The sequence below is a fragment of the Microtus ochrogaster genome, linkage group LG2, assembly GCF_000317375.1.
Source record: "Microtus ochrogaster isolate Prairie Vole_2 linkage group LG2, MicOch1.0, whole genome shotgun sequence".
Lineage (NCBI taxonomy): Eukaryota > Metazoa > Chordata > Mammalia > Rodentia > Cricetidae > Microtus > Microtus ochrogaster.
In genome coordinates, this window is record NC_022028.1 from 54,743,049 (window position 1) to 54,770,828 (window position 27,780).

Here is a 27,780-nt window from a genome sequence, read left to right on the forward strand (position 1 = left end):
AAAAAAAAAAAGAAAAAAAATTTTCGAAACAGAGTTTCTCTGTAGCTTTGGAGCCTGTCCTGGAACTAACTCTTGTAGACCAGCCTGGCCTCGAATTCACAGAGATCCTCCTGCCTCTGCCTCCCAAGTGCTTGGATTAAAGGCCTGCGCCACCACCATCTGGTGTATAGTCATATTTTAAAGACTACATGGCATTGACGCAGACTACACGTCACACTTTTTAGGAAATTTTATTATTTGTAGACTTAAAAATTATGTTTGAGTGTCTATTGTGAATCAGGCTCCCTTTCAGTTCCTTTTCATTACAGATAATTTTAGTGAGTAGGGTTATTTATAGTTTTTATTTATGTGTATTTTTTTACGTTTCTGTGAGTTTGTGGGCACACGAGTGCAGTGCCCATGGTGCTGAGAAGAGGGCACTGGGTTCCTTAGTGCTGGAGTTACAGGCAGGTGTGATGTGCTTTATGTGGGTGCTGAATTCAAGTGCTTCCAATCACTGAGCAGTGTCTTCAGACTTACCTAAAGTGACTTTATAATAAATATGTAAATGTATATGAACAGAAGTTGTTAAAACCTGAAAAAGCATTAAGTCAGAGAAGCTATATCACTGATTTTAAACATTTTGATGAAGCTATGATAATTAAGTAGACCATGGGTATAGAATGGAGATTGAATATTTAGGCCAAAATCACATTAACCAAAAAGATGATACATAAATTGTATTACATAAAAGTGAGAATTTCCTTATTTGAATTGTTTGCTCAATTTTCAAATTTACTGATTGTTAATTTACACGTTTATGTTGTTCTAAAACATAATTTTAATCCAGTATTTTAAAGTCACTCTTATTTCACTAATATTAAGAACATTTTAACTTCATATGCAGTGTGAGTAATCAGGGGACACACTGGAAATTTAATGGCAAAATACTTTTTATAAAAACATGAGACTCATCTAAACTGGTATTTTTATTTTTTTCCTTTTAGTAAACATATATCCTTTTCTCATACTGTTTTAGTTAGGGTGTCTCTTGCTATGAAGTGACACCATGATCACGGCAACTCTTATAAAAGAAAAAAACATTTAAATGGGGTGGCTTACATCTTCAGAGGTTTAGCCTGTTATTGTCATGGTGTGACATGGCAGTATACAGGCAGACATGGTGATGGAGCCGAGAATCCTAATCTTGATAGACAGGCAACAAAGAATGGTCTTTCTCACTGGGCATGGCTTGAGCCTTGAACTTTCTCAGAAAGCACCTTAATTTTCTATTTTTAAATGGATATTTTATTTTAGTATATAACAAAACTATTTTTGAAAACAAAATACACACCATTTTCCAATTTTGTGTCTAACTTGATGGCCTGGTGCATTGTTGGTATGATGAAACAGCATTTAAATATTTGTGTGTGTGTGTGTGTGTCTGTGTGTCTGTGTGTGTGTGAGTGTGTGTGTGTGTATGTGTATGTGTGTGTTCTTTAGGTCATTTTCTTTAATGGTTTATTGTTGATGACTGAATCCCAGGAATGACACTGGCCACCCGGTACAGTGATTTCTGAGAGGATGCTTTAATATAAAGAATATATTCATAGACTCAGAATACACTCAGAGTTAGACCCAGGTTTAATGTGATCTATAACTCAGAGAAGGACTCCCTTCTCCCACATTCCAGTTAATGGTCTAGAGTTTGGTTTTTGGTGAATGGAAAATGACTGAAGTGGTCATTGCTGTATGGGGGCCAATGGGTTGCTAATGAGTCTTATATTTCTGGGTTTTTAATTTTTTTACTGTTAATGAGCTAACTGAAGAAAGATATGTGATTGTGGAGGCTGCTGAGCTAAACCAACATATATATTTTAAATGTATCATGAAATCAAAATTTGAGTCTAAGGATATATTACTTTGGGAAAGAGGTTCTCCTTTTCTTTTCATAAAAGATGAGAACTTGTGGATTACTTCCAGGATAATGTGGTTTGATGGAACAAGTGCCCTTGAAAGATGTGTGAACCCTAAAAATATTTCACTCAACAAACAGCAGGAAGCAGTTTGGAGAAAAACAATGCCCAAATTCCCAAAATGATTATTTATAAATGTTTGTTTTTATTTAGAAGGGGTTGATTATAAGTTATTAATGGTCACAGTCAATTTTTAAAAAACAAAAAATATGTAAGGTGTATATGATATAGAGATGAATACTCTGCATTGGTATGGATCTTGGTCTACTGATACAAAGTTAAGATTGATTTTGTTACACTGTATACATGTATTTCTACTCTTGTTTAAGGTATGCTTATGCAACTCATTAAAAAATGTTATGTATATTTAAAAATTACAGATTAATAAATAGTCATTTATATTAGTCAAACTTGCAGTCATGTTAGTTAGGTTTTCTAGATGTACAGAGATATATTTCAGATGGATAGGTAGTCTTCAAGCTTTTCAAAGACCTACAGAATATGGCATTTAAAATGTTTTGTTAACTTAAGTTTTCATGACAATGAGACATATCTCATCCTGGCAGTACCAATCTACTTCAAGAGGATTATGGCCATCAAAGAGGCCCCTTATGGAGTTTTCTAGCCATTTAGGAAAGGAACTTCTCTTGCCTGGACTTCTTGACATGCAGGACCCATAGAAAAATGACTGCTGAACTTGCCTAAAATAGGTGAGACCATCCTTCAGGGTTCCTGCTTCATGAAAGAGTATGCCAAATATTCTGCAGGACACAGAAGAAAGCATTTGATGAATTTTTCCAGTACAAGGCAGAACAGATTTCCAAATTTTCTGCATTACTGAAAAGTCTGCCAGGTATTATGGACCTGTAGGTTGAAGATGGATGCCCCAATGTTACAAAAGAACTTTGGGTGACTGTCCAGGCAGCAAGATGTCTCTGTCAATTTTAGTGTTTTGGATATAGGCATCCCCCTGAATATTAACCTTCATCAGGCGATGAATGAAGACAGAGACAGAGACCCAAATTGGAGTACCGGACAGAAATCTCAAGGTCCAAATCAGGAGCAGAAGGAGTGGGAGCACGAGCAAGGACCGTGAGGGGTACACCCACACTCTGAGACAATGGGGATGTTCTTTCGGGAATTCACCAAGGCCAGCTGGCCTGAGTCTGAAAAAGCATGGGATAAAACCGGACTTGCTGAACATAGCGGACAATGAGGACTACTGAGAACTCAAGAACAATGGCAATGGGTTTTTGATCCTACTGCACGTGCTGGCTTTGGGGGGGCCTGGGCAGTTTGGATGCTCAACTTACTAAACCTGGATGGAGGTGGGCGGTACTTGGACTTCCCACAGGTCAGGGAACCCTGATGGCTCTTCAAGCTGATGAGGGAGAGGGACTTGATCAGGGGAGGGGGAGGGAAATGGGAGGCAGTGGCGGGGAGGAGGCAGAAATCCTCAACAAATAAATAAATTTAAAAAAAATTAGTGTTTTGGAGGTTGCTTACAAGGCATTTCCTATTTACTTAGGAAATATTATATCCTTCTGGAATCTTTAATAGAGTTGATGACTAGATGTTATAGTTTTCCCTAGAGAGAGCCAAAGAGATGCCATATAGCTGCCAAAGAAGAAGTACACTAGAACCTTTAAGCCACAGCATCATGGGTGTACAGAGTTTAACAGAAATAGGTTAAATTTTGTCAGTTTGATACAAGAAAGGATCATCTGGAAAGAGGAAAACACAATTTAGAAAATGCTTCCATTACATTGGCCTCTAAGCAAGTCTATGGAGGCATTTTCTTGATTAATAACAGATGTAGAATGGCACAGTCCCCCTTGGGTAGTGTCTTCCCTGGGCAAGTGTTCCTAGGTTGCATAAGAAAGCAAGCTGAACAGGCTCTAAGGAGCAACACAGTAAGCAGCCCATCTTCATAGATTCTTCTTCAGTTTCTGCTTCCAAATTCCTCCCTTGAGCTCCTGCACCAACTTCCCACAATTATGGACTGTGACCTATAAAATGAAATAAAGCATTTTCTCCCCAGGTTGTTTGTGGTTATGGTTTTATTGCAGCAATAAAAGGCATAGGTGTCTAATCAAGTGATTAAACTATGAACTCAGACCTCACCCGAGAAGCTTTTTTGTGTAGTAGATTATGGCTAACACGTAAACTCACAACTTGTTAAGGTTCTGAGAATAAGCATCCATGGAGTGTTCAGCCACAAATGTGGCCTTTATATCATTGATCTTCATGGCTCAGGTACCATCATGGAAGGTAGATTGGAAAGACTGTAAGAACCTTGGAGAAACAGAAAAATAGTGTCTTCTAAACATGACAGAACCACTGTACTAATAGCTTCAGAGGAGATATGGCTGCTTCAACAATACCTGCATAAGGTTAAGTTAGTCAGCATTGGGGTAGAAAGGATTCATGAGCTTCCATTTGTCTTACAGTCCACTGTACATGGAACGCTGAATTAGGCTTTAACAAAACTGGGCCTATCAACAGTCAAATATGCATTGGGGAGGGGCTCATGGGAGCTCTAACCCTCTCTGCTTAAGTATTTGCAACTGGTGGATTCTGGAGAAGGTATGATCACCTTTAGTTGTGCACCAAACGTTAAACTTGTCACCATTCTGTGGATAGTTTCAAGTCTCTGGTCACACATCCTGTTGCTGAATCTATAATCACCTTAGAACAACAGGTTCATACTACAGAGCACGTTAATGAGCTCTCAAAAACATGTCTCTGACACTTATCACACACTCAAAAATGATAAAAATATAGAGGATAGAGATAACACTTTGGAAAAAGCAGTCTTACTTATGGGCAATCAAATGTACAACATTAAAGTTAGATTAATTGTTTCCTGTAATTTATAATTTAATGGATTTGAATGGATTTGTGTCACCCCACTGCCATACAATGCTTCTAAGGTAACCTGAGCACAGGTTAGGTCCCTCCTCCTGGGCTCATAGAACAGTTCTGAACTAGCAATATACATATAGTCTTTCCATAATCAAATTACAGTCATTAGTTGAGCTCAATGGAGACCACCTCAACTCTGAGGTTATCAATAGATTTTACAATCTCTCCCTTCTTTTGCCTCAAGTCAGATTTTTTGGTCTATTATCATTAATTTGGGAGTAATCTTGGGAGTTGTGCTTATTTTGATTCTGGTCCTTCCAGTCATCTTCCAAAGACTGAAAAATGCCCTGTGCGCCACACAAGATCTATAGACTCTTAAGTTAACAAATAAAAAAGGGGGAGATGGTACAGTCATATCTGATGGGAACGGCAAAAATCATAAAACCTCATCTATGAAAAAATCAGTCAGATCTATTCTAAATCCTCAGGGTGCATACCCACTCATCAGCAGAAATGGGTACAAGGAATTAATCATCTCCCCTGATCACCAACCATCCTAGCAAGACAGGTACATCAGCAATAGGCAGGCTGTCATTGTTCTTGCTTCTTGACTTCAATGAGTTCCTCACTCAGTTCTTAAAGGTATGTCTTTTTACATTGTTTTCCAAAATTAATTTTTTTTACCTCAAATCCATTAACAAAAACATTATAATCTAACCTTAACGAATTGTTTAAAGTTTTGTTTTAACTATGATGCACACCAAAACCTGTGAATACATCTCCCAACACTAAGTATAAAATAATTTAAGCTAGCCGGGCTTCTGGGAATAAATATTTTTTTTCTTAATATGGTTTCAGCCACAGTCTCTACATATCCTCAGGAGAAGCTAGCTGTGTGACATTTTCTCTGTCCTCTGCAGCCTCCGTTTTACCAGGGGCAGGAACAACAACATACCCCACCTTTACCTGTATTAATTTTTCCACTAATCTAACTCTATCACAATCCCTCATTATATTTATTAAAGATTCTCAGTCATCAAAAAACTATTTAAAGCTGGGCGGTGGTTGCGCACGCCTTTAATCCCAGCACTCGGGAGGCAGAGGCAGGCGTATCTCTGTGAGTTCAAGGCCAGCCTGGTCTACAAGAGCTAGCTCCAGGACAGGAACCAAAAAAGCTATGGAGAAACCCTGTCTCGAAAATAAAAACAAAACAAAACAAAAACAAAACAAAACAAAACAAAAACCTATTTAAACTAACACTATTATCATATAAAATTAAACAGTACAGTTTAGGAGGAAATAAACTTAATAACAACCCACAGGTAAAAATGCCCAGTGGAATGGAATATTTCCATGAGAAAATTGTAACATATTAGGATAAGTGGGATTTTCTCAGATCCATTCACACCATGCTAGATACCAGAGAAAAATGGCAGCAGCAAGCATGTAAAGGCATAGCAGTAGCAAGAAATATTCTGGGGCCAAGCTTCTTGGCACTTGTCTATCTGAGATTCAGTCATAGCAGCTTGAATTCCTGGTGAGCTGGCTTCCTGAACCTCAACTGCCACCTGTTGCTCCTCTAACATGGCCATTGGCTCTGTAGACTCTTTGTATCAGATGGGAGTAAGATTTAATTTCAGATTGGTACTTACTTTATTAGTGAGGTGTAGTCATATGTCCCTACTTTTATAATCATATGTAACACAAAAATTATACTTGGGAACCAAAGAATTTATGTTGTCAGACATAAAGGTAGCTTCCTATTAGAAAAAATGTGAAACATAACTTTAGCAGTTGTTATTTGAAAAATGTCAAAAACCTAGTTTCTCTAAATTTGGTTCCATCATTAGCAATAAGGGAAAATGTAGTAAAACTAAGAATTGGTTCACTTGGATTAGGGAAATATATAGAAGGTATGTGAAGTTTGCTAGGCACTGTATAAATTATGTAAACAGTTACTATGCTCTTTAATAGCAAGAAAACCTTGCAACTATTTAAGAATGACAGGAAACTTGACAGTCTATAGAGCATTATGTGCAGCAACAAGGGACCAAGTATAGCACAGACAAAATCAGTTTAACTAACGGCAGTCTTAATGTATTTATTAAAATTAACTTGAATTTGATCATGCCATCACTAACTTTTCCTTCTATCTTATTTCCTGGATATTGCTAAAAGATGATTTGAAATAATACTAGAATTGGAGAAAAGAAGGAAATCCATATCCTCACTGGTCAATTATCTTTCATTTGATAGAATTATCTCTGAGAAGGGCATAAATAGTAGAAACACTGAAGCAGAATCCTAGAAGAAATCCAGTTCATCGCTCCAATCTTGTCATAGTAGCAGTGCCTCTTAATTTGCTGTCTTTTTAGAATTTAATTATAGCTTTAAAACATACCATTCTCTGAGAAAAATTCTTCTTTTGACAAGAGTTTCTTCAGAGCTGCTTTCATGGCTTCGTTTCTCAAGCTGTAGATAACTGGATTGAGTGCTGGAGGTATTACAGTGTAGGCTATGGAGAAAGTGAGGTCCATAGCTGACAGGGAATCCGAAGGGGGTCTTAGAAACTCAAAGCCTGCAGCTGAGAGGAAGAAAGAGACTACAAACAAGTGTGGTAAGCAGGTAGAGAACACCTTCGTCCGACCATCAGCTGACGGAACCCTCATCACCGTTAAGAAGATCTGAACATAGGAGAACACAATGGCGATCAAGCAGACAAAGGCTGTGGATGTTGTGAATGCAGCCACTGCAATCTCATTAATGAATTCGTAAGAACAAGCTAGTTTTAGCATTTGGGGAATGTCACAGAAGAACTGGTGAATAATCCTCTGCCCACAAAGAGGAATTGAAAAGTTAACAGCTGTGTGTATGAGCCCAGATAGGCCTCCTGCCATCCAGACAGCTATCACTGCACGCTTGCAGGCAAGGTTATCCATAATTGTCTCATACTGAAGAGGCCGACAAATGGCAACATACCGGTCATAAGACATCACTGTGAGGATAGCTACTTCTGATGATGCCAAAGATATGAAGAAGAAAACTTGAAGCATGCATTGACCAAGGGAAATGAAACCGTTGTTCATGAGTGAGTTTGCAATGGATTGGGGGACAGTGACAGAGATGAAGCAGAGGTCCAAAAGAGAAAGGTGCTTCAAGAAGTAATACATTGGAGAATGCAGATGGTGGTCCAAGGTGATGATGGTGACAATGAGCAGATTGCCCATGATGGCCAGCAGGTAAATTATCAAAAAGAGCACTGCATGTAAAACCTGCAACTTACGCTCATCAGAGAACCCCATGAGGAGGAATCCAGTCTTCGAGCTTACATTCATTAGGGTCACTCTCGAGATTCGAAGTTTAGCTCTATTTAGGAAAAGACAGAATAAAACTACTGATATCAGGAAGAATTTGTCATTCCTAGGATTAGCTACCATTCAATTCTGATAAATATTTAGCATTTTTTCTGGAAATAGAAACCCTAAATGTGATTAACAAGTCATGAGAATTTTCTCAAATAGAACCCGACTCGTCAAAGTTAGAAAAACTGAATGATGTTGGAAATAGCTTTGCTTCAATAAAACCAGTGAAAACGAGGTCAATATAGTAGCTTCATCTTTTCTACATGTAACCTTAGCATCAAAATAATACACCACATTTAACAGTAATCAGCCAGGCTGTGGTGGTGCACACCTTTCATTCCAGCACTTGGGAGGCAGAGGCAGGCAGATCTCTGTGAGTTTGAGACTAGCCTGGTCTACAAAGTGAGTTCCAGGGCTGTTACACAAATATCAAAGTACCAAATACTACTATTACTACTACTACTACTACTACTAATAACAATACTAAAATAGTAATAATAATAATAAATACACTGCAACCTTCTATGATAAGTATAGAGAATTCAGTTGCTGGTACAACTTATAAATGGTTAGGAATAACCCAGAATAAACGGAGGAAAAATATGTCACTTCAGAGAGTACATGAAGGCAGTTATATGTTAAATTTCTCATTTTTCTATCTGTACAGGAATAAAATTCTCTTTAGCTTTTCTCCTTTCTCAGTCAGTATCGACATATGTGCCCATCCGAGTTCCGTCTCAGTAACTACTTCATTACAGTGTGGTATTCTCTCTCTCTCTCAATGAACCATTCATATTGATCGCTGTGTTGTGCTCTGTGTATGTATATGTGTATCTTTGTATTAAATTAGATAGATAGTGTATCTTACCCATTTTAGAGAATGAGCAAGCCCTCGTTTCTTTATTTTCCTGTAATCTCCTGTCTGTTACCACTTTGCTCCTATTTCAGAGCCTCATGTGATGATTCCTGGTTAGCTACTTCCAGCTGGGTCAGCTCCACATCTCTGTCATATCTCTTCCATTTTCGCATTCAAACAACATTAAATTTTTATCTGCTAATTATTTCTTTAGCTATTACATCTTGCCACTTTAAAGATGAGTCTCTCATCTTTGGCAGTTTCATTTCTCAGCTTTATGCAGTTCCAATCATGCTTTATGCAATCCAATCATGCTTTATGCAATCCAATCATGCTTCCATGTTATTCTGAGCTGACTTTCTTAGCTTCATACTTTAATTTCTGCTGATTTCATTATTGTAAGTGATATCCAAAAACCTTAGCATTCCAAACATTATCTTCCCACCATGCTCCCTGACTGATCTTCTAGTTCCCCTCTCATGGTAACTTATTCAACACCTGTGTCTAACAAAGATGATTTCCTACATTGCTCTTAAGGGACAAATCATGTCATAAGTCTGTGCTGTTTTGTCTTTTCTTAAACTGTATTTTGACACTTCATAAAATTCTTACTCTAAGATTCCATCTATTTTGCTTGGAAAATATTTGAGAATTTTAAGATAGTCACATTATTTCCCTGGCTAAAAATTTTCTTGAGCTTAACAGACAGCCCAAGAAGGGCTCGTGTAAGGCAACCCATACCACATACACGGAGGTTACTATAATTCATGTCTTTTCTGGACTCACTCTCTGCAAGTATTTTCCAGTCTGTTTAAACTATTCTTTGGGAAAGGAAACTGAGGGTCTCATTAGCAGTCATTCCACTGATAGCTGACATGGATGCTCCTGCATGCTACTTAAATGTCAAGTGAATTCTATCGAATTTGGAGAAGTTTCTCTTACCAATGCTGACCTTAGTCAGTGGGAACAAATTTCACTGGATCCTTGAGATTCTTGGATTTACTGGATCTTGAGATTCTCTGTTCTAGAATCTAGATGTGAGATTTTCGTGTAAGATAAGGACTAAGGGGCTCTCACACAAAACTGAGTATGAGTCAGGGGATGCTTTAACTCCTCATTAAGAGCTTGGTTTCTGAAGCTGCCCAGGCACCAGGGGACATGCTGTTCCTTCAGGCTGGGTCTCAGGTAAACACTGTAAGTTCAAAGTGTGGAATTTTGAGGAGCTCTCTCTCAGGGACTCACTCCAGTGGAGAGTTACTAATTATTCTCTTGATTTAACTGAATGTTATGGTCTAAGTATTATAGATAAGAAATGAATAGTCTTTTAAATCTGCCTTCTACAGTTTATGTTCATAGATTTCTCTACAATAAGTACATTTCCCTCTTATTTTTAATTTCAATTTAACTGGTCCTTGATAAACTCATGCATGTTTGTTTAGGCTTAATGTAAAAGGGCAACTATTTAGTAGGAATTCATTTACATGAACTTACAATTACAATTATAATTAATGCTAAGGAATTTTAACATTAATCCATTTTAGCATCATATGAACTCAAAGTTTCCTCCAAACACCATGTCTTTCCTAAAATAACTGTAAAGGTGATTATTTTCAAGCTTCCATTTTAATAATTAATGAAGTTTGCATGTGAAAGATCTCTTACAGATTTATGTATCTAAGAGTGTGGTGCCTAGCTGGTGGCATTGTTCAGAAGGCTGTTGGAATCTTAAGGACACTGAGTTTCTTTGGAGAAAGTTGTAAATTTGGAAATTTCTAACCTGGGATTCACTTCTTGTTTGCTCCCTGCTTCTTGCCTATTAATGCAGCATGGCCAGCAGCTTCACGGTCCTGCTACCGCATCTTCCCCAATGGTGAAAGTACCTTCTCAAACTTTAAGCCAGCATAAGCCCTTGCTTCCATAAGTTTCTTCTTACTGGACATTCCATCACAACAATGAAATTGCTATTAGAGAAAATGGAACCCCCTCCAAAGCATTATGGTCTTATAGTCAAAGTAGAAACGATGGGAGCCAGGTGATCAAAAAACCTTTAGCTAAAGTTCAACTCAGTGGGGCATGTTTGTCACAGACACTCTTAGGAGCTGGCAGAATTCCCTCACTGGTTCCCTGTTCTAGGGAATGAGATATAATAGTTGGGAAAGCCAGTATTGCACCCTCACAGGAATCACAGAGCTTAGTGCCACCATCAAGGATTTGAAAGATCCAGGGGTGGTGATTCCCAACGCATTCCTTTTACCTTTCCTAGTTTGTCTGTACAGACAGTGAGTAGATCATGGAAAACGATGGCTGATCATTTTAAGTTTAATTAATTTGCAACTCCAACCCCAGTGGCCCTGCTGGATCCTTACTTGAACAGATTAACATATCTCCTTGTTCCTGGAATGTTGCTTTTCATTTACCAAATGCTTTTCCCTCCATACCAGGCTATAAGGCTCACAATAAGCAAATTGCTTTCTGCTGGTCTCAAATTTATGTGAATTCTTTAGTCTTGTGTCATAACTTAGTTTGTATGGATCCTGATCACCTGTCTTCAAGGCATCATGCTAGTCAATGGCATTATGCTGATTGGACTGTGTGAGAGATTTATGGATATTGAGAACTGCTATTGATAGTTACTGGGGGCAGAAAATGAAGGCAGATTGAGTTACAGATACTAAATTAGTCAGGTATTTGCTGTTACATAGTATGGTGACAAGATAACAATATGTACTTTATATCTTAGGAAGTTAGAAGAAAGGATTTTGACTATTTTCATCATAAAAATGTTGATTATTAGAGGAAACAGATGTATATATACACACATAAACATTATATATAAGCTATATATAATCATTATATATAAAATATATTTTGAAATTTTATGTTTTTTATATTTTTTATTATTAAACAAACTGAAAGATTAATTAAGGCTAAAGAAGTAGCTCAGTAGCAGATAGTATCTGCTTAGCATGCAAGATGTTATGGATTTAATTCCTTGTACTAAAAAAAGCAATCAGTTAAGCTGTGTGTGATTCAGTGATTCTTCACCGAATCCAATATACCTATGTTTAATTTAATGCCAGTATTATGCAGATTTTGTGATTATTGTTTCATTGTATAAGTCAGGTACTGTAATGCCTTCAGCTTTTTTTTTAAATGGATGTTTGGATCATTCAAGTTACCTTGAATTTTAGCATTTTTCTTCATCTGTGGAGGTCACTGCTATTTTTATGGGAATGCATTTAATTTATAGATTGCTTTGGATAATTTGACCATTTAGAAAATATTTATTCTGCTAATGAATTAATATATGATTGTCTTTTACTTATTTGTGTATTATTTAGTTGCATGTGCCAATATTTTATAGTTTCCATCACAGAGTTCTTTCTTTTTTTAATTTTTTTCTTTTACAATCCATTATTTTATTTTTATAATTTTTCTTTATTCTTGAGAATTTCACACATGTGGTCAGTGAATAATAAGCTTGTCTTATTCATAAGATGCTAATAAATACTTTTACTCAAGCTGCAAAACTTTTATTTGTTCACCACATCATTGAAATTGTAACCATGACAACAGTCTGTTCTGATACGTGAATGACCAAAAGAAACAAAAAAGAAAAAACATGACTACTCCCAGGTATGGTGGAGGAGCAAGTTCACTATAGATGTGTAGGAGAGCACAGCCATGCGAGAAGAAGGTGAGAGGAAGGGATGGGGAGAGGAGACCAGGTGCAGTAGTCAGGAGGCCTAACAGACAACAGACAAAAGACCAGGCAACCAAAATGGTTAGTTCAAAACCAGCTGTGAGAAGGGCAGCCCACCCCCTGGTCTGGAGAAGTTTAGGGTAGGGGGAAGGGCATGCCAGTCAGAAGGACATTGCTATAGGTAGGGACTAAAGGATGCAGGGAGAACTGGACAGCCAGCATCCACTCTGTTTTACTAAATGGGCATGTCAGCTATTTGTGCTGGTCTTGAAATCTAACAATATGAATATTTTTACCTTATTAAATATGTGTCTATTTGGTGGCCACTGTCTTTTTGCAAAATTTGCCAATATGTTTAATACATTTACTAATATTTCAAATTAGTTTCAAGGAAAACAAAGAGTTTTCATTATTTTTACCATTAAACTATTTTGATTTGCCTACTTGATATTACACATTCTTTAATTCACTTAACCTTGTGTTTAGACACGTTAACTTTTTTGTAGCGTGGGTTGTGACAGCCAGCCCTAAACTGATGGAACCGTTACTTCATACTCTCTCCCAGTTAGTGACATTTCCTCCACAGTGCTCAACCCTGTGTAGTAATTTACACATAACTCCTCTGTGGTGGCTAAAGAAACTTAAAATGGTACCAGACATCCCCTACTGGCCGCTGACCTTTGTCCTGGAATGCCTGTGGGAGTCTAGTGGCCTGCAGATGGTATTTCTGCTCTTGTAAACTTTGCTGTGGGATTGGGATGATGTGGTCTTTTTATTACAGCAGAAAAGAGAAACATCTGAGGGCAGTAAAACAATTTTCTTGCCTAGCTGTGAGATAATTTTAATCTACACCCTTGATGCTCACCTTTATAAATCCTTCTTTTAGCTCCTTATGACACAGCATGGGCTTAGGCTCTAAGTCTGCTGGCCTTCTGCTAGCAGTAAGAATAAATTCATTTAATCTAAATTTGAGCTGAGTCTAAGTCTTTGGTCTCTCTCAGTGTATTCTAACACTGTAACACTAGGAAACATTTATATAAAGATATGAATCACATTCATATGGTCAAAAATTCAAGGTGATTTTTACATCCAATCTGTGATATTTCTCTGGCAAGTTTGTGATGTGGACAGAGTCATTTAGAATCATTGGGCTTGGGAAATTACCTGAACAGCCTTACAATAGCAAAATATTTGTTTGGTGATTTTTGTTTAGAAGTTCATATTATTGTCATAACATAAATATGCAAATCCTGTTCCAATATAAAATAAAAGTTTTAATATTTAATGCTTGCATTTTATCTAGACTTTAAGAAACACTAAAAAACTCAAAGTGTAATGTTTCAATTTACTCTCAACAGCACATGGACAATTAGAATTACACTACTTGAAGAATGAACATTAATACTATGCACAGGTTTATTAACACAAGTGAGCATATATTATTTTATGTTGTATTGCTGTGAATTCCATTGCCAACGAGTTCCTTCCCACTAGGCTGCAGCCACTTTGGTAGCTCATTAGTCAGTTCATCTAAAGCTGCTGGGCCTCTTGTTAAGACAAAGAAAACAGGTTTGCCTTGCTCACAGACTTCAATTGAAAGGACAGACAGGTTTCAGGTGCAACTTTCCAAAAACAGGAACGTGTTTTGTAATAACTGCTCTCTGTAATGACTACTTCTGTCTCTGGTAAATGATTAGATAGAATAAATTTCTCTGAGGCATATCAAGGTTTTAGATTATAAAAAGTTTTAATAAGTTCTGAGGGTCTCAAAAAACAATTTAAGGAATATAAAAACAAAAATGCTTCAGATTTCTTTCCCTTCCTATGCCATTATTATACTAAGATTTCAAAGGTTCAGAGTTTAAACATTGGTCAATGGAGTTCTGATAAGCTGGTAGAACACTGAGTACTTACACAAGCTATTACATATATATTAAAATATATTAAATATATTAAAATTTCTTTGGTTGTCTTCTAAGTATAGACTTAAAGGTGCTTTTCATTGGGCTAAAGACATATATCTGATTCTCTGGACAGAAAAAAAGTTCATGACTTTTAACCCAAAACCATAGTTTTTATTATGACTCCAAGGTATAAATCTGTTCCAGTTGTTTTGCAGACACCTGTTAGCTGATTTTTCTAGTGTGGATTTCAATACAATGACGGTCTAGAATTTTTAAATTCACGTAAGTTTCAGGGAATTAAAGATGTCCTAAGAATGTCAAAAGACTGTCATAAGAATGACCGGCTGCCACAGGTCGAATAGTCTCCAGATAAGTCCAGCCTATTTCCTTCACCAGTCCTCTCCTGGTCTTAGAATTCCTCCCCTTCCCCAATAACTAAGGCCATGGGCCTAAAATTTCCACAGGTAAGGTTTTCTTTCAGTTTCTAAATTTTAACCCTTGTCCCTAGGCTATATTTGTCTCATATTTCTTCTCGGCTTAAAGACTCCATCCAGTGATCACATGCAGACTACAAACTGCTGAGCTACCGACTTTGCTAAAAGCTAATGCCAACCAGTCCAGCTGATGTGATTGCCCCCTGTTTCTTCAGGTGGATTAACTATAAAATGTTTCTGAAAATGTCCCATTACCCAGCTTCTGACTAGCCCTTCAGCCTTCCTGGGCCCTGATAAAGATAAAAGATGCTCTAGTTTCAGATTGAAGTAGTTACAGATGAGAGTACATTGTCCTTTGCCCATCTGCCCCCAAAAGGCTGGAACACTAAGTCAAAAGAAAACTCCCTGGCATCGGAGACAAAATGACTAGCTATAATGTCAATTGGTATAACAGGAAAATTGTTCCTTTATTTAACTGACTGGTTCCTTAACTAAAATGGTTCTGGAATATAATAGGACACTTGGCCTGCTTTATACAGAAAAGAGGTGATACATGGATTTAAGGAAAAATTGTTTTTAAACAACCATTCAGGATTACAATCTGGCTGTACTCAAAGAAATATTACAAAAAGGAGGCCTGAGATAAAATAAACTACTGTTGCCCCATCTCTTTCCGGGCTTCTTCTAGATAGTAACTCAGAAGTCAACCGTCACAGGGCCTTTGGCCTTTCTGCTTCTGCTAATTACTTTTGGCTCTTACACCATTGATACAATAACTAAATAATGACTTCTATTTGGGTGTCATCAAGCTGATGGTTATTAGATACAAATATAAGCAGGTACCCATCATAGAGTCAAAGATTTGACCCAGGATATAACTCAAGTGGGGAGAGTAAGACCCAAATTTAACCTGTAAACTCCACCCACCTAAGCGTCAGGTAACTGGAATTTCCAGGGAGTGGTCCTAACCAAAGTCCTCATTGGTCAGTATTTAGTATTTAAGTAAAGTTTCCTTAAAATTTAACTCAAAATGATAGAATTTTTTTCTCTTGTGAATCTCAGGATTAACAGAAGAAAGTCGTATTTTCTTTTGTTGCTGTGACTCAGAATCACAAGTGGCATGGCCACATGGTGCTGTATGAACTCCTCAGTCATCGTGTTCAGTCCTGCCCAGAGCTCAAGCATTAAAGTTATTGTAACAATGAAGGATCTATTGCACTTTTATAAGTACCTAAGTGTAGTTTAGGTTTAACCAAGAGTTGATTGTTTCCTTCTAGATCCAGTTACTCTTATGAATTCCGTGGCATCTGTTAGATGGTTCTCTCATTAATTCCAAGTACAGAAACTTCTTTGAGAGGCAAATATGAATATTCTTGCTTCTTTGGTCTTTCTTTAGTGACTACCTTGGCTTGACCCAAAACTCCTTCGTCAGTGTCCTCCTCAGGGCAGCCTTCACATCTTTGTTCCTCAAAGTATAGATGAACGGGTTGAGTGTAGGCGTAACAATGCCATAGAACAGAGCCATGATCTTGCCCCTATCATGAGAATAGCTTGAGGGAGGCTGAACATACATACTGATGGCTGTGAAGTAGAATAAGAAGACCACCAGCAGATGTGATGCACATGTGTTAAAGGCCTTCCAGCGACTTTCAGCAGAACGGAGTTTCAGTACTGCTTGAGCAATGAACACATAGGTGCCCAGGATGAGGCTGAGGGGCACCAAGAGCAGCAAAGCTCCAAGAACATTGAGTTCAGCTTCATTCACAGTTGTGTCAGTACAAGCTAGTTTCAGAAGAGCCGGGACTTCACAGAAGAAATGGTCTATTACCCTCTGTCCACACCTGGGGACTACCACAGTGAGAGTGGACTGCACAAGAGAGTTTGCAAAGCCACTAATCCAGGTCCCTGTGGCCATATGAATGCACCGTCTCTGGCTCATGATGACAGGATAGTGAAGGGGCTTGCAAATGGCGGCAAAGCGATCAAAGGCCATGATGGCCAGAAGGATGCATTCAGTTGAGCCCAAGGCCAAGAAAATATACAGCTGGGCCACACAGCCACCATAGCTGATGGTCTTTTCTGGACCTCTAAGGTTGACCAACATCTGAGGGACAGTGCTGGTAGTATAGCAGAGGTCCAGAAGAGAAAGATTGGAGACAAAAAAGTACATGGGGCTGTCAAGCTGGGGGTCTAGTCTGGAAACTAGGATAATGGAGATATTACCGAATAAGGCAAAGATGTAGGCCACCAAAAATATTACAAAGAGAGGTGTCTCTAGCCAAGGCCGGTCAGAAAATCCCAATAAGATGAAGCCATCTATCAAGCTCTGATTGTTGGTCCACATATTAATATTAATAGGTAAAATTCTAGCTACAACCTTTAAATATCCAACTTCAGGGATGGGCATTAATCAGTTAAGAGGAACCAACTGAGAATTAGAAGCAAGATATGCTGAGATAAAATTCCCATCTTCTCTCTGTACATTGTTGTAATATTGAAAGGTCAGTCATGTACCTGGGAAATGTTAGTTAATGATTGTTAATTCAAGTTAGCTATTCTGATTGTTTTAAAAATGCTTCAGTAGTACTACCATTGGCTCTCCACGACATGGGTATTTAGTAGTGACAACACTGCCTAGATTAACACAAATTTTGAGATAACAGAGCTTTCTCCAAACCATTTGGCAGCAGGTAGAGAGCAATCAATCTGTGTCTTAGGCAGAGCTGATGTGGCACATCAGTCTTTCTCACAGTGACAAAGAGGCCAGGAACATCATGGGACCCTGGAAATTTCATAAAACCTGCGTGGTAAGAAGATGGCATGTCAGGACTTCTTTTGTTCTTTCCAGGCTCTATTGCCCATCCTATAAAGAAAAAGAAAGCATCATAGAGGAAGAAAGCAAAACATCCGAGCAAGGCCTCAGCATTTCAGGCCTAAGATATTTGTACCATGTGAGTGTGATGTTTAAAAATATTTGTATAAACTTGGAGTTTTACTCTTAGAGAAATCCAGAATTTCAAATATTCAGATCCCTGCATAACCTGTGTTTGAATTTCTAATTTCTCAGTATTATCAGCATGTACAAAGGTATACATTTCCCTTCTGCCTCCCATATTGTTAAGTACAGCTCATTTGTTCTACTAAGTTGACCACCTCACTTGTCCCATTCAAGCCTTGCAACTCCTTTATATAATCATTTAAGAAAAGTCACCTCAATGGCCACCTTTTCTGATTCTCATTGTTTTCATTGGGATGGTAAACAACTCAACTGGCACAAGACTGATGACCCGTTTCATCATTGGAGCCTACGCTACTAAAAAATAAAAACAAAGCCACGTGTGAGACGTGTGAGATAGATTGCCCACGTCTCTATCTCAGCACTCCTACAGTAACATGGGAAGCAGAGACAGCAGAATCTGCCAGAAGGTCCTGTGGGTATCCCAACCGCAGAGAAAGTAAGAGAACTTGCTTTAAAACAAGGTGGAAGAAAAAAAAAGAAAAAGAAAAGAAAGCAATTACTGAAATTGTCCTCTGGCCTCAACACACATGCCTTGACATGCATATTCCCCCGTTACATGCACCGTTACACACGGTAAATAAATACATGCTTAAATTCGTTTTTGTTTAAATCCCTATGTTTGAGTAATTTGATTTGTATTTCTTTCTGGTTATTTTTACAAATGGCACCTTTTCTTCCTCCTTCAAATTTCAGTTATTCTGTTCACTAACTGTATGATTTTGAGGTGTCATTAACTATTTTGTGCTTCAATATTCTCCCCCTTTAAAAACAAGCATAGCTATACTTATGTAAGTAAACATATTCAGAAATATAATATAAATTGCAAACCTACCTCATTTTTTGTTCTATACAAGTTATTAAATAACTATGGATTCCTTATTTACCTGGTATAAGTTCCCATACATACTGTGCTTGCCTTATATTTACCCTGAATAATTGTTATATATAGTTAACAGATATCTATTAGGAGGCAGTAAACACTATAAAGATAACAATTTGATGTGACCGCTAAGAGGTCGATTTCAGATCTACTGACCCCCTTGTTTTGTTACTTCCTGTTACTGTAACCAGACATTGGTGATTTTGATGGTTTTAGTTAGCCAGGACTGTTTTCTAAGTCTGTTACATTGATCTGTGAGTAGGATAAAGGGCAGCGAGGAATGATAGGGAGCGACACTCTCTTCACAGCTTAAACTCAGTCATTGCATCTAAGTTAGGTGAGATGGCATATGCCTGCAATCCCAGCTTTGGGAGACAGAAGCAGGATTGCAAGCTTGAAGCCAGCCTGGGTTACAATGAATAACTGAGTTTAAAAAATGAAAGAAAAAGACAAAAAAAATCAAGTCTAAAACAGAGTTCAGTTGTAACCCAATGCCTTAACTTTGTTTTTCATAATTATTTTGGTATCCAAAAGTGATCATCCCCTTTGAATTGTAATTTCTTCTATCATTAAAGTTGTCAATTGGACCAATTCTTATTGATCTATTCATTAAATCTGTAGTTATCAAGGAACACCATCGTAGACATATGAACTTAAGGTTAATAATACTCCATGATATGTAGCTTTCCAACTGGTGTTCTATTTCCATCTTGAATGTACTCTGGCTCATTAGGAAGTCAGTCTTGCCTTCATATTTAGTTGTTCATATCTCAGCACAAAAATGTTCAGTGGCTCTTGATATTCAACAAATTATATTGAAAAGCATCCTTAGACTCAGCATTTAATGAAATGATGGCTTGAAGCCTTCTGAAGCAGGCAGAACTTGCTCCCTATGATGCTTATGATATTACATTAGTATCTTGATATCACTACTTCTTGTTATCTTTAGCCTTAATCAGTTTAATGAAATGATGTTATCTTTAGCCTTAATCAGTTTAATGAAATGATGGCTTGAAGCCTTCTGAAGCAGGCAGAACTTGCTCCCTATGATGCTTATGATATTACATTAGTATCTTGACATCACTACTTCTTGTTATCTTTAGCTGATGCTTATGATATTACATTAGTATCTTGACATCACTACTTCTTGTTATCTTTAGCCTTAATCAGTTTAATGAAATGATGTCATCTTTAGCCTTAATCAGTTTCCTCTCACTTAATATTTTGCCTCACCTGATCCCAGAAAATCTTTAATTCCAAGGCTGAAGCATAATAAAACTATTCTATTTATTACTCAACATTTCATCTTTCAACCTCTAATTATAAAATTCATGACACAAATTAGCCAAGAAATACATTTATTTTACATGGTAAGAATCAATTGGCCTTAAGTATGCCACTTCATACCTTGTAGAGATTATACCAACTTAAAAAAAATAAAAATGCTTCAATAAAAACTCCATATTGCTTTCATGACAATTGGGAATTGGAATCTATTTAATTTGTAAATTGAAAACAAACAACTGTACAATATGATATATGATGTCAATTGGAATGTAGGCAATAGCAACAGTATTAGTAACGTACACAGTAAATTACTATAGAATTAGTCCAGAAATTTCCAGATGCCTATGAATATCTATGGCAAATTAGTTTGATTATTAAGAATTCTACTTTATAGATTCTATTATTTGTTATCACTTCAATTCCAGGTTTTATTTTAAACTTGTCTCATTTAATTCCATTCTTCTTATACTTCTCATCCAGGAACTGTGTCTTTAGAAACAGTGTCTTAAAAGATGCTATTTTCTTATATTATATCCCCAAAGAAATGGGACTGGCAGCATTTCCAGTTGAGCAGAGGATTATCATAAAAATAGATTTTTTTCCTTGGTTTTAACAAAAACCTTTATTATCTTTGTACTTCTGACCCAAATTTTACCTTCATTAACAAAGGAAGTTTTCTTTGGGACTGCAGGTTTAATCATGGACAGGTATTTCTCATTTGGCATTTGAGTAACTTCTGTCAAATTAGAATCTTTAAAAGGACAACTGCATAATGTTGCTTTCGTCCTGTGTGAATGAGTTTTCTGCAAAGGTTACATACAGAATATCAGAGATGGAAGTCTGACCTTAGGGCTTAAGCCAGGGAGCTAACTGTCTTCTATGTTTAGATTTTGCTATGCTCCTATTTTCTGCACTGGCTCAGATATATGATAATAAGCCAAATTTGCTTAGATAGAGCTATGTTATTTTTTTTTAACTTCTTGGCTTGACTATTAGATGCCCTTATTGTAAGTTGTCAGGTTTATACCACTTTTAAGTTGTTACAATGTTTGGTCTTTCAGTACATAATATCTCTATTTTAACACCCACAAACATTGAAATGCAATCATTTCAATCTGGAAAGTGCTAGAAATTATGTCTACATTTATTTAAGTGGAGATACAGGTTCTGAATGTAAATAGCATGAGCAGTGATGTATAGTCTCACAGCCCTCTTCATAAAATTATGAGAAGGACCTGGGCATACTAAAATGCACATATCAGATTTTATATATATAAAATCTACACAGGCATACAATTCTTCTGATGGCCATATTTGATTGGTTCTTACAATAAACAAGCCTCTAAACAAGTATTACCGTTAACCTTTCAATTAAAGAGAAGAAACACATAGAAAGGTTACATTCAGCCCTTGCTCAAGTTTGTGTATGTAAATTTAGAAACAGATTGAATGATGTTAGATTTTTGAATACAGTATCTGCATATTTTTATAATCCTTAAATGAAAACAAAAATGACTAGAGAGAATTAACTTTTCAGTTTAAAAGTATTCTTTGACAGGCTTTCCCATCATCCCATTCCTGGGATCCAGAGCAAAATTAAGTTCTTGTTTGACTCACCTGTCCTCCCCAGATCCCTCTGTGTGTTCCTGGTGCTGGGTCTATGGAGCTTGTGCATAGAGTTCATGCGTGGAGGGAGAAGGATCTGCGGCTCAGAGATGGCATGCAGACCTGGTTGTGTCTGAATCGCTTCTTTCTGACCTATTAAAGTGGCAAATTTAACCTGCTTAGGAGTTTATAAAAAATAAAAGGGCAAATTTAAGTAGTCAACTCCAATTTAGCCAGTGTCGCGGCCCCACAGATCAACAGGGAGCTTCCTGTTCATTTCATTAGTTGCATCCTGTTTTAAACCTCTGAGGTTCAACATAATAATCACCATTGTTGCCAACATGTCCAGAAGAAAAAAACCAGAGGGACCAGACAGAAAGAAAAATCCAAAGATAAACTTTAGGATCAGAAAAGAAGAAGAAATCAAGCCAATCTGAGTAAGACCTGGTCACAGGACTCACAAAGACACATTCTAGATTGGAACTAGAGATAGTTAAAAATTCTCTTCATATTCACTTGCTCTTTTGAGAAAAGCAGGACAACTTCATACAGTTGTGTAATATTTATAAAATATGGCCATTATAAAGAAAACTTCTGTTTATAGGTTTGTGTCAACCTGCAGAGTTTGAATTGGTGCCACCGATGCCACTTCTATTCTACATCCTGCAGAGCTTGAATTGGTGCCACTGATGACACTTCTATTCTACATCCTGGCTTCTCTCCACTCACACACCGTCCTTGGTTCGGTTCGGTCTTTGCTGACTGTGAACTGAAGTTCATGTGCAGATTCACTCTGGCACGTGAGGTTTTCACACTGTCAGAGAGAAAATCTTGTCCACGGAATGTGGTTGTACCCACTTCACTTAAACTCTCTGGAAAAATACATGAATTAAGATCCAACATTTAAACATATTCCAAAACAATGAACATTTTAAATAGTAATGAGACAATGGGCAAAAAATGTATCACTGAAAATCTAGTATCACTAAAAACTCTGAGGCCTTAAGTGAGCTATTTTTTGACATGTAAAAGGTAAATTTCTGCAAAAATGAAGATGGAGACCATAAAGGAAAGAGAAAAACAAAAAAGAAAAATTTCAAAAGAACAGATGAAGCATATGGAAAAGAGAGGGCAACAGATGCCTATTTGCTGTAATACCCCAAATTTAATTGAAACAACCACAAAGGACTAAGCCAAAGGATTTTGTATAACATTTAAGTGTATAGTAAAATATTTATCTTTATATGTAAAAATATAATTAAAGTCATGTGACAATTGGATACAATTTTTAGTTAAATAGGCAAAGAACAAGGTATTTCATTTTGTATCAAGTTGGTTATATTAATATCATCTGTACAAATCTTGGAAAATAGTTTAGGGTTAAATATCATCTGCAAATATCACAATAACAGGCATTCTATTTGACACAGATTCCCACAGGTTCATGCAGAGCTGGATAACAAAATCTTCATTGTGATGTTTTTTTTTCATCAGTACAGAGTAAGATATGTCAAATCCTCACCAATCTTGAGATTTTTATTGCATATTTATGATTTAATTTATTCATTGTGACAATACAGTCACAGAATGGACAGGAATACAGCACTTGCTGAATGAAGTTTCCTGATGAAGGTCAAGGTTTTACTGGAGTGAGACACGTGTCAGTGTCCTTTTGGTCCTTTGCTCTAGATTTTCCACAGAGTGTCAAAGGGCTTGGGTTCTTGGGAGCAGAATGAGGAAATACTGAGGTAGAAGGCTGCCTGCATTGTCTAGGAGAGAGTCCACTGTCAGTACGTCTATCGAACCTAGCAGGGTGGGCTTTGGAATTCCACAGGCTCCCAACACCGCCCTTTTAAGGGTAAGTCCTCCTTCCAAATGTGACATCACAGAACCCTCATCTGGGTGTGTGGAGCTGGAGACTACCCATCTTTTAAGCAGTGTTTTGAGTTGTGTCTTTACTCTTCCTTCTAGTATGGTTTTTACTTGCCTGTCCTGTTTTTAGGGTCCTGTGGTGCCTGTTCCTTTATTCCTTTTTTTTTTCAAGTATCACAATGTTTATTGATAGATACAAGTATATAAAATCAGGGCATGAACATGACTTGATAAATTAAGTAGACTTAATTTCAATACTATAAAAAGAGGGAACAAATAAATCAAATTCTCACCATTTGTTTCACACCCACAAAAACCACCTCAAGGGCATTAAAATTCTTTCAAAACTAATCAATTTTGTGCAAGTAAACCATGTTTCTTTTAAAAAGACTTGTGCACTTGATCAGGCTCAAGGATTTAAAATCTAGCACATAAAGTCCATTACTAGAGGTAGAAATACAGACAACATACTATTATGGCAACAACCATAATTACAGTTAATTTTTCCATAACAACCAAATGGATAATCAAATATTGCAACAATTCAAGTATTACTGAGCAAAGTGCGTCTCTACAGTATTCAGTGTCACTATTCAGTTTTCTAACTTAAAACAGCCTATGGGAACTGGCGGCAAAGAAGGTCCTTGCAATAGGCTGCCTCTGCTTGAAAACTTAGGAAGTAATTATTGCATGCTGCTAATATTCTATCTAAACATTAAGGATACTCCTAAGTATTTGATGGTAGACTATGATTAAGACATCACACTACAAAAACCTTATGCAGAAGGTTCCTTTATTCTGTCTTCTGCCCATCTCTTCCTTCAATTGGTATAGGTGGGGTCTGTAGAGCCAGTGGTCACTCTTCCTCCAAGTTGGGGCCTGTGTCCCTGGTGGTCATTATACCTCCATGTACAGGTATTGCTGGTGGGCCAAGTGGTCCCTAGTGTGTCTGGGGATGGTTGGCAGGAGAGGGTGCTAATGCCTGGTCACTGGGGTTGCTGTGGGTGGGGGAGGAAGAGGGGCTAGGTCCTAGAGAGCAGGGCTCTTCACCCAGGATATCAGACACTCACCTGTCCTTCCAAGTGGGTCCAGTGGGCCATGTGGTTGCTTGTGTGGCAGGGGGTGGTTATCAGGAGATGGTGATGCTGCATGCTTGCAAAGGGTGCCATGGGTGGTGGAGGAGTAGGGCTAGGGCCTAGAGAGCAGGGTTCTCCATCTGGGATATCAAACACCTGTCTCTCCAGGTGCAGGTGGGTCTGGTGGGTCCGGTGGTCACTGGTGTGGTGAGGGAGATGGTTATGGGGAGAGGTTTCTGTTGCCTGGTAGTGGGGTGCTGTGGGTAGGCCTTTGGATGGTTCTTAAGCTATTATTAATTAAATAATAAATTGTTGATATTTTGACTAGCCATTCTTTCTCCTCATGTTTTTATCTAAAGACAATTTTAAATGGAAAAGTCACAAGCTTATTTTATTTTATATAAACTTATTATTGATTGAGTTCTAACATGAGAACTGCCAGTGGCCATATCAGAGGAACAGCAAGTAGCTCCTGAGATCAAGGTATCAGTCAACCAAAAGGAATGTCCCTGATGGGGAAATCTTAGATAGAATAGGTAAGACCCTTAGACTACAGACCCCAAGTGTCTTTTGCTTCTGTTGTGCCTTTTCATGTTGGGTGCTGCTATCTTTCTCTGATATCTGGCATGGTGTGAATGGGTGTCAGGAAATTCCCACTGCCTGTAATGTAGTGTGTTTATCTCATGAAAATATTCCATTCAACTGGGCATTTGTACCTGTATAATATTATAAAGACGGTTCCTTCCTAAACTGTACTGTCTAACTGATAATAATAATGTTAGTTAAAGTAGAGTTTGAATGATAAAAGTATAAACAAGGAAGTATCACACAGCTAAAACACATGGATTTCTATTGAGGAGCCATATAGACTGTGGTTAGGTTAATGATTAAGAAAAACAGTTGATTTCCGGTAGCACAGTTAGCTTAAATTCTTTTAAGCTTAACATTGGGAGATGTGTTCACAGGTTTTGGAGTATATAATAGCTGAAACAAAGCTTTTAAAATAACTTAAAGTTAGACTAAGATATTTTTGTTAAATAGCTTTAAGGTAAAAAAAATCCAAGAAGATAATCTAAAGTTTTAGAATGTAGAACTTGCTAAGGTCAGGAAACAAGAACAAAGCACCCCAGTTATCATTAGCTGATACACTTTTCTTGCTAGGATTGGTTGATAACCAAAGGTGATGATAAATTCATTAAACTGATTTCTTCCCTCAATCTCCTGATATAAGAAACTATTGATGAGTGGGTATGCACTCTAAAGATTTAAGGTAGAGTTGACTGATTCTTTTTCAAGTATAAAAGTTTAGGGTTTATGATTTTCTATAAGACTACCTTTCAATATAAGTAATAAAGTAATTGACTTTTTCTTTATAACTGCAAAATTCAGTCTGGCACTAAAAGACCTGACTGATAAGAATACCATGCTTGCCTACACAGTTAATATATAACTATTTTCTTGAGTATAAATGTCTGTGGATTCTTGGGATAATTTGTTTTTCACCTGCAATACATAAAATCTAATTATGTAAAGAATGTGGAAAACATGCTCTTTTTTACTTGTATTAATTGTAATCATTTATTTGAAAAACATAATGTTAATGTAACCACATTGTAATTTTTTTATATTGACTGAAAGATTTTTCTTAGAAATGATAAGCTGTACTGAAAAGAATCAAGAGAGAGTTAAAAAGAAAACATCAAGAGTGAGAGAAGGAAATCACCAGGAAAATAAGGAAAGAGAATGCAGAAGAAGAGTAAAGAAAAGGTCTGACGGAAACCATCGAGAGGATGTGTGAGTTTCCAGTCCCAACCCCTCAGATGAATAGTCTTTTACATGCTGGCTCCGTGGACTCCCTTTGAGTCCTCTGCTGGTGACTGGCACTTGTATGGACACCAGAAAATTGTAAACGGGTAACAGAAGATAGTAAGGAAATTTGTAACTATAAGAACTAGTTATAAGAAAAAGCATAAAATAGATAACTACACAGACAAATACTGGATTGTGCTACTATATACTTTCAGAAAGAAATTTAAATAAGGGTTATGTGTGTTGTAACTATCATAAGTGTGTACCTTCTCCATTAGGAGGTGATGACTAAACACAGGTTATAATCCATACTGTTTGGTGAGAATGTCTTTCAGAGTTTGAGTTCATGTCAGTGTGAGGAATATATTTCCATAATCAGAAATCATGGAAATCAAACCTCATGCGGCAAATAAGTCACCACCAATAGATTGTAGCTGAATCAAATAATCTCATTGCAGTAAACTGTTTCTTGAAAGTACACTTTACATAAATCAACTACATAAACAAAACTCATTTTAGATGTCCAAAGCATAATCTACTTCATTATTACAGGCTGTTTTGGTAAGGCATCAATAATTCCTAGGAACTGTTTGGGTAGTTTATTTCTGTAAAACAATTAATATATGAGTTTTACTTGGAAGTGAAGCAGTTTATCAGTGGTAAGTAATACTTACTGACTCATTACCAAGTGTTTTCTTAAACTACTCCAATATAGTACGAAGTTGGACTCATGGTAGAAATGATGCAGCCAAGACCCCAGTCTTTCTGTTTCAGATGCTGCTATTTAAGAAGGATTAGTTGACATAAATGAACATGATAAGCTTGAGTAGATCAATAATACTATAATTATAAAATAAGTTTTAAAGCATGGTATTTATTTATCATTTAGTGTCAAATATGTTGATTATCAATGATGAACATTACTTTTAAACTCATAACAATGGGGATATGAAGATGTGACTAAAACTTTCACAAGTGCAAAAAAGAAGTAGTGGAGTTAAAAATTCCAAGGCTGTAGTCATTCTAACTTCCCCACTGTTTGCTACAAAACAGTTGCTACACACTGAACTTGATAGAAGAGAAATTGGGAGGTACCCTACAACAGATGGGCACAGGCGATCGCTTCCTAGGTATAACCCCAGCAGCACAGACA

At 37.1% G+C, this 27,780-nt stretch overlaps 2 protein-coding genes across 2 annotated transcripts; both read right to left on the reverse strand.

The window, feature by feature from the left end:
- Positions 1 to 7,191: 7,191 nt before the first annotated feature.
- Positions 7,192 to 21,917, reverse strand: LOC101994308 (olfactory receptor 14J1-like). Its single transcript, XM_013351256.2, is given in 3 exon segments — positions 7,192 to 7,236; positions 7,238 to 8,186; positions 21,883 to 21,917. Coding segments are annotated over 2 exon segments (963 nt in total). The 5' UTR covers positions 8,156 to 8,186; positions 21,883 to 21,917.
- LOC101999450 (olfactory receptor 2B6-like) lies at positions 16,479 to 17,423 on the reverse strand. The gene has a single exon (XM_005360512.1). The coding sequence runs from the start codon at positions 17,421 to 17,423 to the stop codon at positions 16,479 to 16,481; it is 945 nt and encodes a 314-aa protein (XP_005360569.1).
- Positions 21,918 to 27,780: the final 5,863 nt, after the last annotated feature.